Source organism: Solanum stenotomum, chromosome 10 (assembly GCF_019186545.1).
Source record: "Solanum stenotomum isolate F172 chromosome 10, ASM1918654v1, whole genome shotgun sequence".
NCBI lineage: Eukaryota > Viridiplantae > Streptophyta > Magnoliopsida > Solanales > Solanaceae > Solanum > Solanum stenotomum.
In genome coordinates, this window is record NC_064291.1 from 54,465,515 (window position 1) to 54,483,828 (window position 18,314).

General features: G+C 37.4%; 3 protein-coding genes and 1 pseudogene across 3 annotated transcripts; all 4 read left to right on the plus strand.

Annotated features, from left to right (window-relative positions):
* Window positions 1-1,415: 1,415 nt before the first annotated feature.
* LOC125842701 (subtilisin-like protease 4) lies at window positions 1,416-3,754 on the plus strand. Its single transcript, XM_049522032.1, has one exon. The coding sequence runs from the start codon at window positions 1,416-1,418 to the stop codon at window positions 3,651-3,653; it is 2,238 nt and encodes a 745-aa protein (XP_049377989.1). The 3' UTR covers window positions 3,654-3,754.
* A 2,930-nt stretch (window positions 3,755-6,684) lies between these two features.
* On the plus strand, window positions 6,685-8,925 carry LOC125843189 (subtilisin-like protease). The gene has a single exon (XM_049522404.1). The coding sequence runs from the start codon at window positions 6,685-6,687 to the stop codon at window positions 8,923-8,925; it is 2,241 nt and encodes a 746-aa protein (XP_049378361.1).
* A 2,138-nt stretch (window positions 8,926-11,063) lies between these two features.
* LOC125843190 (subtilisin-like protease) lies at window positions 11,064-13,300 on the plus strand (annotated as a pseudogene).
* A 2,304-nt stretch (window positions 13,301-15,604) lies between these two features.
* LOC125843192 (subtilisin-like protease) lies at window positions 15,605-17,461 on the plus strand. Its single transcript, XM_049522405.1, has 2 exons — window positions 15,605-16,947; window positions 17,083-17,461. Exons 1-2 carry the CDS (start codon window positions 15,605-15,607, stop codon window positions 17,459-17,461), a joined length of 1,722 nt encoding a protein of 573 aa, XP_049378362.1.
* The last annotated feature ends 853 nt before the right edge of the window (window positions 17,462-18,314 follow it).

The window sequence follows — 18,314 nt, forward strand, 5'->3', positions numbered from 1 at the left end:
ATAATTTATTTTTTTAAAAAAAATAAAAAAACTTATTATCCTGTTGAAGATGAAGTTGTGACTTTTTGAAAATATAAATAGTGTACACTAGATAGATTATACAGTCACCTAAACAGAATCCAAAATTTTAACTTAATGAATTCGATCTTTAAAGTTCTTAACGTTGAGTTCACTACAATTTTAAAATTATGATTTATAATGTCTCTCATTAAAAACAAAAAGTCAAATTAAGTGGTAATGCTTGATTTTGTCAAAATATTGGAAAAGCTTAAAACGTATAAAACTTAGAAGTTATCATATTTTATTATAGTTACATCAGCCTGTTGGGATTCTTTAAATTTTATTGAAATTCCCTTTCACTATCTCACCGTTAGTTAAGAAGGATCCAATAGGGGAATGTACATGTATTTTACAATTTTGGGGAAAAAGCTAATGACATTATTTTAAGTTACATTGTACTTTTTATTATTAATATTATAGTTGTGGTGTCTGAGTTAACTTGTTGCACCTCAACTAATTTCACAAGATACTAGGTCAAAATTCGATTGTGGCATCCAAACTTATTAGAAGGTAGCATGTGGCGATTGTGGTCTAGTCAACTCCAGCTCTCAGGCCGCACAAAGTGCACACCCGAAGGGCAAAGGCTGTGGCAAAGATTGTGAGTTATCCTCGGGTTCCAAGCTCTCAAGTGATTAGGTATATTTCTAGACTTTTTTCGGTCCCCACGAGGATAACCTAATGATCGAGCCATCACCCACCGGAGTAACCATCTAGAGATATCAGGTTAAAAATTCAGCTACTACACTAGGTGTATGAGTTCGTTAGCTCTAACCTCTATGAGCACAACTACATTGTAACATATATTTCCTCCATCCCAAATAAGTGTCACCTTAGCAAAAACCACATTCATTAAGAAATCAACAAACATAATGTGTAGTTTACTAAACTACTCTTGTTATATACTTCTCTTTAAAATTGAACACTATCAATATAAAGGTTTGGCTGAAAAACAAGCTAATTTTTGTCCTGAATTCCTAAGGAAACATTTATTTTGGGACGGAGTGAGTACTTGCGAGATGAACAAGACGCCTCATGTATTAGTTAAGGTGTGTTCAAGTTGACTCGAACATTACTTAAGTATATTTCAGATTGATGACTTCATCTATATGATGTTGCTATGCCAACTTCATTAACAAATAGAAGTTAAATAGAATAAAATCATTTTAGCGTATAGATGACCAATTCACTTTCTATTTTCTATTTAACCCAAGAATCTTCAGAATGACTATTTCACATTTCTAAAACTAACTTCTGACTTGCAAATAAAAAAATATACTTCCAATGTGTATATATACCCTCAATAAAAATTCAAAAAACACACACCAAATAACATCTCTTTCTTTAGTACTAAAGTTATGAAGGCTCAATACAGTTCAATTCTTACTGTAATTGGGCTGATTTGTGTGCTCTTATCATTTACCACTAATGCAACAAAACAGAACAATTCACAAATCTATATTGTTCACTGTCAGTTCCCTGATGGGGAAAGGACTGCCAAATACCAAGATTTAGAAAGCTGGTATCTTTCTTTCTTGCCTACAACAACCTCGGATAGTTCTCGTGAGGCACCACGTTTGATATATTCCTATCGAAATGTCCTAACGGGATTTGCAGCTAAGTTATCACAAGAAGATATAAAGAAAATGGAAAAAATGGAAGGATTTGTTTCTGCGCGCCCCCAGCAGCTACTTAAATTACACACCACACATAGTGTCAATTTCTTGGGGTTGCAACAGAACATGGGGTTCTGGAAAGACTCGAATTATGGGAAAGGTGTGATCATTGGAGTTATTGACACGGGAATTTTCCCAGACCACCCCTCATTTAGCGATGTCGGGATGCCACCTATCCCTGCTAAATGGAAAGGAGTTTGTGAGTCTGATTTCGCGACCAAGTGTAACAACAAGCTCATTGGAGCGAGGTCTTTCCAACTTGCCAATGGTTCCCCAATAGATAATGATGGACATGGTACACACACAGCAAGCACAACTGCAGGAGCCTTTGTGAAAGGTGCTAATGTATATGGCAATGCTAATGGCACTGCTGTTGGTGTTGCCCCTCTTGCCCACATAGCCATATATAAGGTGTGTAATTCTAATGGTTGTTCTGACAGTGATATTTTAGCTGCCATGGATTCAGCTATAGATGATGGAGTAGATATTCTTTCAATGTCCCTTGGTGGAAGTCCAGTTCCTTTCTATCAAGACAGTATTGCTTTCGGGGCATATGGTGCAACAGAAAGAGGGATTCTTGTAAGTTGCTCTGCTGGAAATAGTGGTCCATCCATTATCACAGCAGGAAACACAGCCCCTTGGATTCTTACGGTAGGCGCCAGCACTATTGATAGAAAGATAAAAGCTACTGTTACACTTGGAAGTACAGAGGAATTTGAAGGGGAATCTGCTTATCGTCCACAGATTTCCGACTCAACATTCTTCACTCTATATGATGCTGCAAAAAGTATAGGTGATCCATCTGAAACCCCTTATTGCAAACCAGGGTCACTCACTGACCCTACAATAAAAGGAAAGATAGTCATATGTTTGGCAGGTGTCGTTTCAAATATCGAAAAAGGACAAGCTGTGAAGGATGCTGGAGGTGTTGGCATGATTGTCATCAACCCATCACAATATGGGGTCACAAAATCAGCTGATGCTCATGTTCTTCCAGCATTGGTTGTTTCAGCTGCAGATGGAATCAAAATTCTTGATTATACCAACTCAATATCAAACCCTACTGCTACAATCACAATCCAAGGAACAATAATTGGAGATAAAAATGCTCCCATAGTTGCTGCATTTTCTTCTCGCGGACCAAGTAAACCTAATCCTGGCATCTTGAAACCTGACATAATTGGTCCTGGTGTTAATATCCTTGCTGCTTGGCCTACCTCCGTGGATGATAACAAAAATACCAAATCCACATTCAATATTATATCAGGCACCTCGATGTCTTGCCCTCACCTTAGTGGCGTAGCAGCTCTGCTGAAGAGCACACATCCTGATTGGTCTCCTGCTGCTATTAAGTCTGCAATCATGACAACCGCTTACACGTTAAACCTTGACAATAGTCCAATACTAGATGAAAGGTTACTTCCTGCAGACATCTTTGCAATTGGTGCAGGACACGTTAATCCATCGAGGGCAAATGATCCAGGACTAGTTTATGATACCCCATCCGAGGACTATTTACCTTATTTATGTGGGTTGGGATACACAAATGCACAGGTAGGTAGCCTGTTACGACGCACAGTGAATTGCTTGGAAGTGAAAAGTATCCCTGAAGCACAATTAAACTATCCTTCATTTTCCATATTTGGACTTGGATCAACTCCTCAGACATATACAAGAACTGTGACCAACGTTGGGGATGTTGCATCATCTTACAAAGTGGAGATAGCTTCACCTATAGGAGTTGCCATAGAAGTTGAACCCACAGAGCTAAATTTCTCCGAGTTGAACCAGAAGTTAACATACCAAGTGACATTTTCCAAGACAACCAGCAGTTCAAAAGTTGTGGTTGTCGAGGGATTCTTGAAATGGACTTCTACTAGGCACTCTGTGAGAAGTCCAATTGCAGTTGTGTTGGTCTAGTGAAAAAAATTGGCTATAAGTGCATAAAGTACTCAAACATGTGATTGTTTTTACTGTATACTTTATGTTATTATTTCATTATTAAATAAAGTGTTTCGCTGTTTGTTCACAGCTGATTGAAGAATATAAAAGCATATCCTCTTTGATAGAAGTCAGTTTTTCGTTGATCGTTTCTTTTACTTTTTATATGTTTCATTTTTTTTAAGAAGAGAGTTCAAAAATGTCTGTTATCTCCAATCATATATGCTGTTTACAAAGCTAGCATAAGAGTTGAGAAAACCTGATAGCATTCGTACGAAAAATAGCTATATTCCATTCGTAAAATTCCAAGGTAATGTCCTGAAATTTCAGTAGTAAATTTAGAACATTATAATAGTGTGATATGACATAATTATATTTCTTCAACCCTCTGATTGTGAATATTCTCAGGGGACACTAAAATTATTAAGTATTGAATATATTAGTGAAAAAAATGATGAATATTGCGATTTTAAAAATAATTTGGCAGTGTCTTCATCTTGATCATCCTATTTTGAAGGGGTCTGGTGTAAAGTCTCCTTCTCATGCTTAGTAAATTTATAGTTGCAGATGAGGTTATGACTTCTCAAGAATATAAATAATGTACACTAGATAAATGATACTGTCACCCAAACGCGAACCCAAAATTTTAACTTAATGAATCCGGTCTTTAGAGTTCTTATCATTGAATTCATTACCCTTTTAAAATTAGGATTACAAAAAACCGTAATTGTCAACAACAGGAACGCCCAATTTCTGCGAAAATTTAACTTCTTTATCACCTGAAATTTGTATCCACATTTCTTCATCACTTTCTTCAACCACATTCGATGAATCCGAGGTTTGTGCATCCACTTGATTTTGAAGAAATACCCTTTTCCACATTTGCATTTATAGCCTTCTTCAATTGCTCATCAATCTCATCCACCAATAATATTGGCTCACAAGAATATATGTTGTTGCAAATGTATGAAGTTTTTATGGAGTAAAGAGATGAAAATATTTAATTTTTTTTATTCAGGGAGGAAGAAGATGAAGAAGAAATTGATTTTGGGATTTAATTTGTCATGAGTTTTGTTTTGTGGGTTGTATTCGAATTTGGGTCAAAAAGATGAAATCGGGTAATTTCAATTGAAATTGGTTAATTTGAGTCAATTTGGGACTTTCCGTCAAATGAGGGGTACATATGCTGAAATTAGTAACGGTAGGGATAAAATAACTTCATTTTAATGGCAAGTGTGTAGTCAACCAATAAAACAAAGTTGGGGGTATTTTTGACCCTTTTCTTATAATCTAATGTTGGTCAAAATTTCCCCTGAACTCTTCGAAATAGACTATTTATATCCTCTATTACATTTTGGGATAAAAAATGACCCCACCATTATCCCAAGAGACCACAAATACCCTCAGGAGTTAACAACCCAATTTTTTAGTGATGTGGCAAGCCACATGGAATTAATCCCTCCACCTAAGTGTTGCCAACTAAGATTCACTACAAGAAACTACATCTTTAGCAGTGACTTTTGGTTTTCGCATAATCACTGAAAACCTTTAGTTGCAATATTTTAGAACTTTGTGGCGACTCTTGTCGCCACGAAAGATCCAATTTCTTGTAGTAAATGCTAGTTGGCAACGCTTAGATGAAGGGATTAGTCTCATGTCACTAAAAATTTGGATTGTTAACTCTTGAGGGTATTTGTGGTCTCTCTTGGGATAATGACGGAGCATTTTTTAATCTCAAAATGTAGCAGAGGGTATAAGTAGTCTATTTTGCTTAGTTCAGATTAACAAGCATGAAACTAGTTCAAGGATTCAACGTTCTGCAGTTAAGGAGGCACCACGCATCTTCTTTTCTCATTAAAACAAAAGGTCAACTTTAAGTGGTAATTATTGATTTTGTCAATATTGACAAAGCTCAAAACTTATAAAACTTAGAAGTTATCATATTTTTTATTATCTAAGTAATTAACATCAGGCCTGTTGAAATTCTTTAAACTTTATTGTAATTCCCTTTCACTATCTCAGCATTAGTTAAGAGGGATTATATAGGGGAATGTACATGTATTTTTCAAATTTGGGGGAAAAGCTAATGGCATTATTGTTTAAGTTAGATAGTACTTTCTTTATAATTTATATTTGTGGTGTCTGAGTTAACTTGTCGCACCTCAATTAATTTTACAGGATACTATGTCAAAATTCAATTGTGGCATCGTATCAGAAGGTAGCCTGTGGCAATTGAGATCTAGTCAACTCCAGCTTAGCAACGCTCAGGCCGCACATGGTCTTAAGCTCTCAAGTGCTTAGGTATATTTCTAGACTCATTTCGGTTCCCAAGGAGATGATCTAATGATCGAGCCATCGCCTATCGGAGTAACCATTTGGAGATTTGAGGTTAAAATTGAGGTATAACACTAGGTGTGTATGCCCGTTTGCTCTGACCCTTACAAGCACAATTGCCTTGGTTACATGTACTCTCTTAGTCCCCAAATAAGTGTCACTTTAGCAAAAATCACGTTAATTAAGAAATCAATAAACACAATCTGTAGTTTACTAAACTACCCTTAATTTATAAACGTCTCTTGAAAATTGAACACTATTAAGAAGATGGAGTATAAACTAATTTTTGTCTTGAATTCCTAACACAACACCTATTTTGGGACGGAGGGAGTACTTGTGAGGTGAACAAGTCAGCTCAGTTGAGGTGTGTTCAAGTTGACTCGAACATTACTTTAAGTATATTGTAGATTAATGACTTTATCTATATGATGTTGATATGCCAACTTCATTAGCAAATAGAAGTTAAGTATAATAAAATCGTTTTAGCGTATAGATGACCAATTCACTTTCTATCTTCTATTAAATCCAAGAATCTCCAGATATGACTATTTCACATTTCTAATACTAGCTTCTGACTTGCAAATAAAAAAATATACTTCCAATAAGTATATATTCCCTCAAATCAAAATTCAAAAAACACACACCAAATAACAGCTCTTTCACTAGTACTAAAGTTATGATGGCTCAATACAGTTCAATTCTTACTATAATTGTACTGATTTGTGTGCTCTTTTCATTTACCACTAATGCAACAAAACAGAACAATTCACAAATCTATATTGTTCATTGTGAGTTTTCTGATGGGGAAATGTCAACCAGATATCAAGATTTAGAAAGCTGGTATCTTTCTTTCTTGCCTGCAACAACCTCGGATAGTTCTCGTGAGGCACCACGTTTGATATATTCCTATCGAAATGTCCTTACAGGTTTTGCAGCTAAGTTATCACCGGAGGATATTAAGGAAATGGAGAAAATGGAAGGATTTGTTTCTGCACGCCCCGAGGAGATACTTAATTTACACACCACACATAGTGTCAATTTCATGGGGCTGTTTCAGAACATGGGATTCTGGAATGACTCGAATTATGGGAAAGGTGTGATTATTGGAGTTATTGACTCGGGAATTTTCCCGGACCACCCTTCGTTTAGCGATGATGGGATGCCACCTCCCCCTGCTAAATGGAAGGGTAAGTGTGAATTTAATGTCACAAAGTGTAACAACAAGCTCATTGGAGCCAGGGTCTTCCCGAACTCGGGGATTGATCCATGGGATGAAGATGGTCACGGTACACATACTGCTAGCACGGCTGCTGGACGTTTCGTGCCAGGTGCCAACATTTTTGGCAATGCTAATGGCACTGCCACGGGCGTTGCACCTCTTGCTCATGTTGCTGTTTACAAAGCATGCTCTGCTGACTTTTGTTCCGGGAGCGACATTTTGGCTGCAATGGATATGGCTATTGACGATGGTGTGGATATTCTTTCAATTTCCCTTGGTAGTCTATCTAATGCTTTCTATAGAAACAGTGTTGCACTTGGTGCATTTAGTGCTACGAAAAATGGAATTTTTGTCAGCTGTTCTGGTGGAAATTCAGGACCATCCAGTTTCTCAATGTCTAATGAAGCACCCTGGATTCTCACAGTTGGTGCAAACACTATCGACAGGAAAATAAAGGCCACTGTTGTGCTTGGTAACAATCAAGAATTCGACGGAGAATCAGCTTTTCAACCTAATGACTTTCCTCCTACACTATTGCCTCTTGCCTATCCTGGAAGCAATTCTAGTGATTCTGATGCTAAATATTGTACCCCTGCTTCCCTGAACAACACGAATGTCATGGGAAAGATTGTGTTCTGTGAGGCTGGTAAAATAACGCGAGCTGATAAAGGTATAGCAGTGAAGGCAGTTGGTGGTGCTGCCATGATATTTATGAACCGAGAAGCCATGGCTAACACAACATTGGCCGAGCCATATGTCCTTCCAACGACATATGTTGGCTATGCTGATGGTCTAAAAATCAAAGAGTACATAGACTCAACACCAACCCCTACAGCCACAATAGTGTTCAAGGGAACTATAATTGGAGATGATCGTGCTCCAGTGGTTGCTGCATTTTCTTCCAGGGGTCCAAGTTATGCAAGCCCCGGAATTCTAAAACCGGACATTATTGGTCCTGGAGTTAACATTCTAGCAGCTTGGCATATTTCCTTGGAGAACAACACAAACACCAACTCGAGATTCAACATGATCTCAGGCACCTCAATGTCTTGTCCTCACCTCAGCGGTGTTGCAGCACTACTAAAGAGTGTTCACCCCGATTGGTCTCCAGCTGCAATTAAGTCAGCAATTATGACAACAGCCGATGTCTTAAACCTCGGATCTAACTTAATCGAGGATGAAACATACCTTCCAGCCAATGTTTTTGCCACTGGTGCAGGCCATGTTAATCCGTCAAAAGCAAATGATCCAGGCCTGATATATGACATAGAGCCAGCCATTTACTTACCTTATTTATGTGGTCTAAATTACACAGACACCCAAGTTGGATTCTTTTTTCCGGGCAAAGTTAATTGTTCAGAGGTTACTAGCATCTCAGATGGTCAACTAAATTATCCATCGTTTTCGATCCAAGTCAGAGTCAACTCAGCAGCTCAAGTATATTCAAGAACTGTGATGAATGTTGGACAAGCCAACTCAACATACAGAGTTGAAATTGATTCACCGCCAGGTCTTGATGTGAAAGTTGAACCAACTACACTTGTTTTTTCAGAGGTGAAACAAGCATTGAGCTATCAAGTGACATTTACACCTCTGGATACCATACCGAACACTACTTTTAATCAGGGATCTCTCAGATGGATTTCTGAAAAACACATTGTTAGGAGCCCAATTGCTGTTCGATTTTTCCTTTTTTGAAGAAATAAATGAAGGATCTGATCTCAGTGACACACTCATCGAGATTTTTCTTTTGCAATAAAACCATGTTCAATATACATTCTAATAAATACAAATAAATACAAATGAATCAACTCATGATAAACGGATGACATGATATCGGACACTTAGGCTTAGATATCATTTCCTTTAGTACTATATCTATTCAATGTTTTGGAGTTGCTTTCATCTTCGAACACTGCTTATTGTCATATTAACTCTAAAAATGTCTACATTCATCTAATCAATCAAGTTAATTTACTCAAGTACTTTTATCTTAATGAATTACTCATTTATTAACCAACTTTATCTCAAAACAAGGAAAATGACTTCCCTACTTTTAGTACGGATAACATTTTCCTAAATTCCCCATCACATAATCCACTTAGAAGCACCATCTTTTTTTCTTTTACGAACACAAGAAAAGCAATAAATGTATGTTGAGAATACAATTAAATAATATAAGTGTACTCTCTCTAACACCTTAAGCTTTTAAATGAGATGGTCACACATTTCAATATGGTATCAGAGCAGGCAGATGTTCGAGATCGAATCTCACCAACCCATATCAAAAAGAAAATTTCCATGTGGTTGGCCCATGAAAATATAAGGCCCTCACGTGAGGGGCGTGTTGAGAATACAATTAAATAATATAAGTGTACTCTCTCTAACAACTTAAGCTTTCAGATGAGACAGTCACACATTTCAACAATGTACACTAAATTGTTAAAGCATATTTTTACATGTTAGACACTTCTTTTCCCCTCAAGTTCAATAATTTGTGCAATGTAGAAGGTGGTGCAACCATAACTTTTTGGTTATGTTCCTTAGTATGGAGCTCAGCATGAAGCCTGCAAAGGACTGCACCTGCAACTTGTAGTGTGTTTCAAAGAAAAAAAAATTGTTTAAAGAGAAAAATCGAATAATTGAACATTTCAAAATTCAAGATAGTCCATGAAGTTTTACAAATAATATGGAAGTATATTCATTTTGATATCCTATCTTGAAGAGATCATCAAGTGTGAGGTCTCTTTTTCATAATTAGTACATTTATAGTTTACTTTAATAAATTATTTTTTTTAAAAAAAACATGTTATCCGGTTGAAGATGAGGTTATGACTTTTCGAGAATATAACTAATGTACACTAGATATAGATGATATTGTCATCAAAATGTGAATCCAAAATTTTAACTAAATGAAATTTGATCTTTAGAGCTCTTAACATTGAATCCATTAAACTTTTAAAATTATGATTTAAAATCTAGTGTGCTACTAAGACTGCATCCACTGGTGTTGTCATGCTTGGTTTTTTCTTGGAAATGTACTTAGTTTAATATGAAAAGAAAAATAACATGAAACTAATTCAAAACAAAATGTCAAATTAAGTGGTAATGCTTGATTTTGTCAATATTGACAAATCTCAAAACTTATAAGTTAGCATATTTATATTATAGAAGTAATTAACAATAGGCCTATTTGGAGGGAGCTGCACGCTTGCAACATTATTAAAGTTCTCTTTCATAATCTCACCATTAGTCAAGAGGGATGCTTGTTTTATTAATTTTCTTCCGCCTTCATTGAGATTTAAACATGAAACCTCATTGTTCTCTATCCACTTTATTGACAATTACTTGTTTTCAGAACTCAAGTTTAGGTATACTTCTAGACATATTTTGGTTCCCAAGTAGATGGCCTAATGATCAAGCCATCGGAGTAACCATCTGGAAATTTCAAGTTAAAAATTCAGCTACGACACTAGTTGTTTGAATCTGTCTGCTCCAGCCATTATGAGCACAGTTACTTTGGTACCATGTACTTGCGAGGTGAACAAGTGTATTAGTTAAGGCGCATCCAAGTTGACTGGAACAATACCTAAAAAGTATATTGTAGATTGATGACTTCATATGTATGATGTTGCTATGCCTAGTTCATTATCACATAGATGTTAAATAGAATAAAATCGTTTTACCGTGTATCTCCAGGCATGACTATTTCACATTTCTAAACTAGCTTCTGACTTGCAAATAAAAAACTATACTTCCAATTAGTATAAATACCCTCAATCAAAGTTCAAAAACACTCACCAAATAACAGCTCTTTCACTAGTACTAAATTTATCATGCCTCAATACAGGTTAATTCTTACTATAATTGGGCTGATTTGTGTGCTCTTTCCATATACCACTAATGCAACAAAACAGAACAATTCACAAATCTATATTGTTCATTGTGAGTTCCCTGATGGGGAAAGGACTACCAGAAATCAAGATTTGGAAAGCTATTATCTTTCTTTCTTGCCTGCAACAACCTCAGATAGTTCTCGTGAAGCACCACAATTGATATATTCCTATCGAAATGTTATAACAGGTTTTGCAGCTAAGTTATCACTAGAAGATTTAAAGGAAATGGAGAAAATGGAAGGATTTGTCTCTGCACGCCCCGAGGGGCTACTTGATTTATACACCACACATAGTGTAATTTCATGGGGTTGAACCAGAACATGGGGTTCTGGAATGACTCGAATTATGGGAAAGGTGTGATCATTGGAGTTATTGACACAGGAATTTTCCCGGACCACCCTTCGTTTAGCGATGATGGGATGCCACCTCCCCCTGCTAAATGGAAGGGTATATGTCAATTTAATACCACTAAGTGTAACAACAAGCTCATTGGTGCGAGGTACTTCCGCTACACGGGGAATGATCCATGGGATGAAAATGGACATGGTACACATACTGCTAGCACAGCAGCTGGACGTTTCGTTCCAGGTGCTAACATTTTTGGCAATGCTAATGGCACAGCTGTGGGTGTTGCACCTCTAGCTCATGTTGCCATTTACAAAACGTGCTCTGCTATTGGTTGCTCTGGGAGCGACATTTTGGCTGCAATAGATATGGCTATTGAAGATGGTGTCAATGTTCTTTCAATTTCCCTTGGTAGTCGAGCTAGACAATTCTATGAAGACATCATTGCACTTGGTACATTTAATGCTATGGAAAGGGGAATCTTCGTCAGCTGTTCTGCTGGAAATTCAGGACCATACATTTTTTCAATATCTAATGATGCGCCGTGGATTCTCACAGTTGGTGCAAGCACTATCGACAGGAAAATAAAGGCCACTGCTGTGCTTGGAAACAATCAAGAATTTGACGGAGAATCAGCCTTTCAACCTAGTGACTTTCCTCCACCACTGTTGCCTCTTATCTATCCTGGAATCAATGATAGTGACATTCTTGCTCAATATTGTTACCCTAGTTCGCTGAACAACACGAATGTCATGGGAAAGATTGTGTTGTGTGTGGCTGGTATAACAGGACCAGTTGATAAAGGAATAGCAGTGAAGGCAGCTGGTGGTGCTGCCATGATCATTATGAATCCAAAATCCTGGGCTAACACAACATTTGCTGAAGCACATGTCCTACCCGTGACACACAATACCTATGCTGATGGTCTAAAAATCCAAGAGTACATAAACTCAACAACAACCCCCACTGCAACAATCGTGTTCAAGGGAACTACAATCGGAGATAATCGTGCTCCAGTGGTTGCTGGATTTTCTTCCAGGGGTCCAAGTTATGCAAGTCCAAGAATTCTGAAACCGGACATTATTGGTCCTGGTGTTAACATTTTAGCAGCTTGGCATATTTCCTTGGAGAACAACACAAATACCAACTCGACATTCAACATGATCTCAGGCACCTCAATGTCTTGTCCTCACCTCAGTGGCGTTGCAGCACTACTAAAAAGTGTTCACCCCGATTGGTCTCCAGCTGCAATTAAGTCAGCAATTATGACAACTGCCGATGTCTTAAACCTCGGATCCAACTTAATCGAGGACGAAACGGACTTTCCAGCTGATGTCTTTGCCACAGGTGCAGGTCATGTTAATCCATCAAAAGCAAATGATCCCGGCCTGATATATGATATAGAGCCATCTGATTACTTACCTTATTTATGTGGTTTGAATTACACAAACAGACAAGTTACGGTCATTCTGCAGCGCAAAGTTAATTGTTCAGAGGTTACAAGTATCTTAGAAGGTCAACTAAATTATCCATCGTTTGCAATTCAAGTTAAAAGCAACCCAGGAGTTCAAGTATATTCAAGAACTGTAACAAATGTAGGACAAGCCAACTCAACATACCGAGTTGATATTGATTCACCGCGAGGCCTTGATGTGAAAGTTGAACCAACTACACTTGTTTTTTCAGAGGTGAAACAAAAATTGAGCTATCAAGTGACATTTACACCTTTTGCTACACCAAGTACTACATATACTCAGGGATCTCTTAGATGGATTTCTGAAAACCATATTGTTAGGAGCCCGATTGCTGCTTGGTTTTCTGATTTTTTGTGAAGAAACAAATGAAGGAGCTGATCTCAGTGACATACTGATCAAGATTTTTAATTTGCAATAAAACCATCTTCAAGATGTTAACTTTGGTTTATTATTCCATCTGTTTAGTCATGTGCTTACATTGTAAATATATCCTCTTCTTCATCTGTTCCACCCCGCCTTGTCACCCTCACCCTCCACAGACCTCACTTGTGAGATTACACTAGGTATGTTATTGCTGTTGTTTGCAATAAAAACAAATATTATGTTTATCTTTTTTCGCTATAACTGGGCTGATTTATGTGCTCTTCCCATTAACCACTAATGCATCTGAACAGATCAATTCACAAATCTATATTGTTCATTGTGAGTTTCCTGATGAGGAAATGCCAACCAGATATCGAGATTTCGACACTTCTTTTTCCCTCAAGTTCAATAATTTGTGAGAAATGCTCAGCATGAAGCCTGCAAAGGGCTGCACCTGCAACTTGTAGTGTGTTTCAAAGAAAAAAAGTTAGTTTAAAGAGAAAAATTGAATAATTTGGTGACAATACCATAATTTTAGTAAAACAACATTTTGAACTACTAAAAATATTGAAGAATGTAATACATAACTCATAATCACATTGAACATTTCAAAATTCAAGAGAATAGTTCTAAACAAGTATCTGTCTTTTGGGATCTGAATAAAGATAGTCCATGAAGTTTTACAAGTTATTATAGTTAGTAAGATATAGATTTGTAGCTATTAAAAAATTATTAAGTCATGGTAATTTTAAAATAATATGGAAGTATATTCATCTTGATATCATATCTTGAAGAAGTCATCAAGTGTAAGGTCTCTTTATCATAATTAGTACACTTCCTGTTTACTTTAACAAATTCTTTTAAAAAAAAAAAAAAACATGTTATCCGGTTGAAGATGAGGTTATGACTTTTCGAGAATATAAATAATGTACACTAGATAGATGATATTGTCACCAAAACACGAATCCAAAATTGTAACTAAATGAAATTTGATCTTCAAAGTTCTTTAACATTGAATCCATTAAACTTTTGAAATTATGGTTTAAAATCTAGTGTGCTACTAAGACTGCATCCACTGGTGTTGTCATGCTTGGTTTTTTCATGGAAATGCACTTAGTTTTAAAATGAAAATAAAACAAACATGAAACTAATTCAAAACAAAATGTCAAATTAAGTGGTAATGCTTGATTTTGTCAATATTGACAAATCTCAAAACTTTTACAAAACTTAGAAGTTAGCATATTTGTATTATAGAAGTAATTAACATTAGGCCTATTTGGAGGGAGGTGCACGCTTGCAACATTATTATAATTCTCTTTCATAATCTCACCATTAGTCAAGAGGGATGCTTGTTTTATTAATTTTCTTCCGCCTTCATTAAGATTTAAACCTGAAACCTCATGGCTCTCTATCCACTTTATTGACTGTTACTTGTTTTCAGCACTCAAGTTTAGGTATACTTCTAGATATATTTTGGTTCCCAAATAGATGGCCTAATGATCAAGCCATCGGAGTAACCATCTGAGATTTCAGATTAAAAATTCAGCTATGATACTAGTTGTGTGAATCCGTCTGCTCCAGCCATTATGAGCACAGTTACTTTGGTACCATGTACTTGCGAGGTGAACAAGTGTATTAGTTAAGGCGCGTCCAAGTTGACTGGAACAATACCTAAAAAGTATATTGTAGATTGATGACTTCATATGTATGATGTTGCTATGCCTAGTTCATTATCACATAGATGTTAAATAGAATAAAATCGTTTTACCGTGTATCTCCAGGCATGACTATTTCACATTTCTAAACTAGCTTCTGACTTGCAAATAAAAAACTATACTTCCAATTAGTATAAATACCCTCAATCAAAGTTCAAAAACACTCACCAAATAACAGCTCTTTCACTAGTACTAAATTTATCATGCCTCAATACAGGTTAATTCTTACTATAATTGGGCTGATTTGTGTGCTCTTTCCATTTACCACTAATGCAACAAAACAGAACAATTCACAAATCTATATTGTTCATTGTGAGTTCCCTGATGGGGAAAGGACTACCAGAAATCAAGATTTGGAAAGCTATTATCTTTCTTTCTTGCCTGCAACAACCTCAGATAGTTCTCGTGAAGCACCACAATTGATATATTCCTATCGAAATGTTATAACAGGTTTTGCAGCTAAGTTATCACTAGAAGATTTAAAGGAAATGGAGAAAATGGAAGGATTTGTCTCTGCACGCCCCGAGGGGCTACTTGATTTATACACCACACATAGTGTAATTTCATGGGGTTGAACCAGAACATGGGGTTCTGGAATGACTCGAATTATGGGAAAGGTGTGATCATTGGAGTTATTGACACAGGAATTTTCCCGGACCACCCTTCGTTTAGCGATGATGGGATGCCACCTCCCCCTGCTAAATGGAAGGGTAAGTGTGAATTTAATGTCACAAAGTGTAACAACAAGCTCATTGGAGCCAGGGTCTTCCCGAACTCGGGGATTGATCCATGGGATGAAGATGGTCACGGTACACATACTGCTAGCACGGCTGCTGGACGTTTCGTGCCAGGTGCCAACATTTTTGGCAATGCTAATGGCACAGCTGTGGGTGTTGCACCTCTTGCTCATGTTGCCATCTACAAAGCGTGTGATGATATCAGTTGTTATGGGAGCGACGTTTTAGCTGCAATAGATATGGCTATTGAAGATGGTGTCGATGTTCTTTCAATTTCCTTTGGTAATCGATTTAGGGAATTCTATGAAGACGACATTGCACTTGGTGCATTTAGTGCTATGGAAAGAGGAATCTTTGTCAGCGGTGCTGCTGGAAATTCAGGACCATTTAGTTTTTCAATGTCTAATGAGTCGCCCTGGATTCTCACAGTTGGTGCAAGCACTATCGACAGGAAAATAAAGGCCACTGCTGTACTTGGAAACAATCAAGAATTTGACGGAGAATCAGCCTTTCAACCTAGTGACTTTCCTCCAACTCTGTTGCCTCTTATTTATCCTGGAAACAATGCTAGTGATTATTATATTCAATATTGTGACCCTCGTTCACTGAAAAACACGAATGTCGCAGGAAAGATAGTGTTATGTGAATCTCGTTCAACGGAGCAAGTTGATACTGGGAAAGCAGTGAAAGCAGCTGGTGGTGCTGCCATGATTATTATGAATTCAGGATACTGGGCTAACACAACATTAGCTGAAGCACATGTCCTACCCGTGACACACGTTACCTATGCTGATGGTCTAAAAATCCAAGAGTACATAAACTCAACAACAACCCCCACTGCAACAATCGTGTTCAAGGGAACTATAATCGGAAATGATCGTGCTCCAGTGGTTGCTGGTTTTTCTTCCAGGGGTCCAAGTTATGCAAGTCCTAGAATTCTAAAACCGGACATTATTGGTCCTGGTGTTAACATTTTAGCGGCTTGGCATATTTCCTTGGAGAACGACATGAGAACAAACTCTACGTTTAACATGATTTCAGGTACCTCAGTGTCTTGTCCCCATCTCAGTGGCGTTGCAGCGCTACTAAAAAGTGTTCACCCGGATTGGTCTCCAGCTGCAATTAAGTCAGCAATTATGACAACAGCCGATGTCATAAACCTCAAATCCAACTTAATCGAGGATGAAACGTACCTTCCAGCCGATGTCTTTGCCACAGGTGCAGGCCAAGTTAATCCATCAAAAGCAAATGATCCCAGCCTGATATATGATATAGAGCCATCCGATTACATACCTTAGTTATGTGGTTTGAATTACACAAACAGACAAGTTACTGTCATTGCTCAGCGCAAAGTGAATTGTTCGGAGATTACTAGCATCTTAGAAGGTCAACTAAATTATCCATCATTTGCAATTCAAGTTAAAAGCAACTCAGGAGTTCAAGTATATTCAAGAACTGTGACAAATGTAGGACAAGCCAACTCAACATGCCGAGTTGATATCGATTCACCGCGAGGCCTTGATGTGAAAGTTGAACCAACTACACTTGTTTTTTCAGAGGTGAAACAAAAATTGAGTTATCAAGTGACATTTACACCTTTTGCTACACCAAGTACCATATCTTCTCAGGGATCTCTCAGATGGATTTCTGAAAACCATATTGTTAGGAGCCCAATTGCTCTTCGGTTTTCAGATTTTCGGTGAAGAAACAAATGAAGGAGCTGATCTCAGTGGCATACTGATCAAGATTTTCCATTTGCAATAAAACCATCTTCAAGATGTTAACTTTGGTTTATTATTCCATCTGTTTAGTCATGTGTTTACATTGTAAATATATCCTCTTCTTCATCTGTTCCCCCGCTTTGTCACCCTCACCCTCCACAGACCGCACTTGTGAGATTACGTTGGGTATGTTATTGTTGTTGTTTGCAATAAAAACAAATATTATGTTTATGTTTATCTTTTTTCGCTATAATTGGGCTGATTTATGTGCTCTTTCCATTAACTACTAATGCAACAAAACAGAACAATTCACAAATCAATATTGTCCATTGAGAGTTTCCTGATGGGGAAATGCCAACCAGATATCATGTAACACCCCGTAGCCGAAAATAGAGATTTCAGATTTCTGGTGTTACAGGTGGCACTCACGGACACCATCCACGGACCGTAGATGGACTCACGGTCCGTCCTGCAAGTCCGTGGTTCGTGACAGAAAACTTCCCCAGAACTCAGTCAGAAAATTTGGCTAAGTGTTGACCCACGGCCGGACTTACGGTCCGTAAGTCAGGTCACGGACCGTAGTTCGTGTCCGTGGATCGATGCCCAAAAATCCCAGCTTCAGTCCCGAACTACGGTTGACCAGCACGGACCGTCATTAGATCCACGGTCTGTAGGTCTGACCGTAGATCGAAGGTTAGCAATCAGTTAGCTGAAAATTCTGATGGGTAAACTTCAGATGGTCATAACTTTTAGTACAAAATGAATTATGTGTCCCATGACATATGGTTAGATAGATAATTGAATTATCTTTCCAACTCCACTGAGTTTGCTAAAT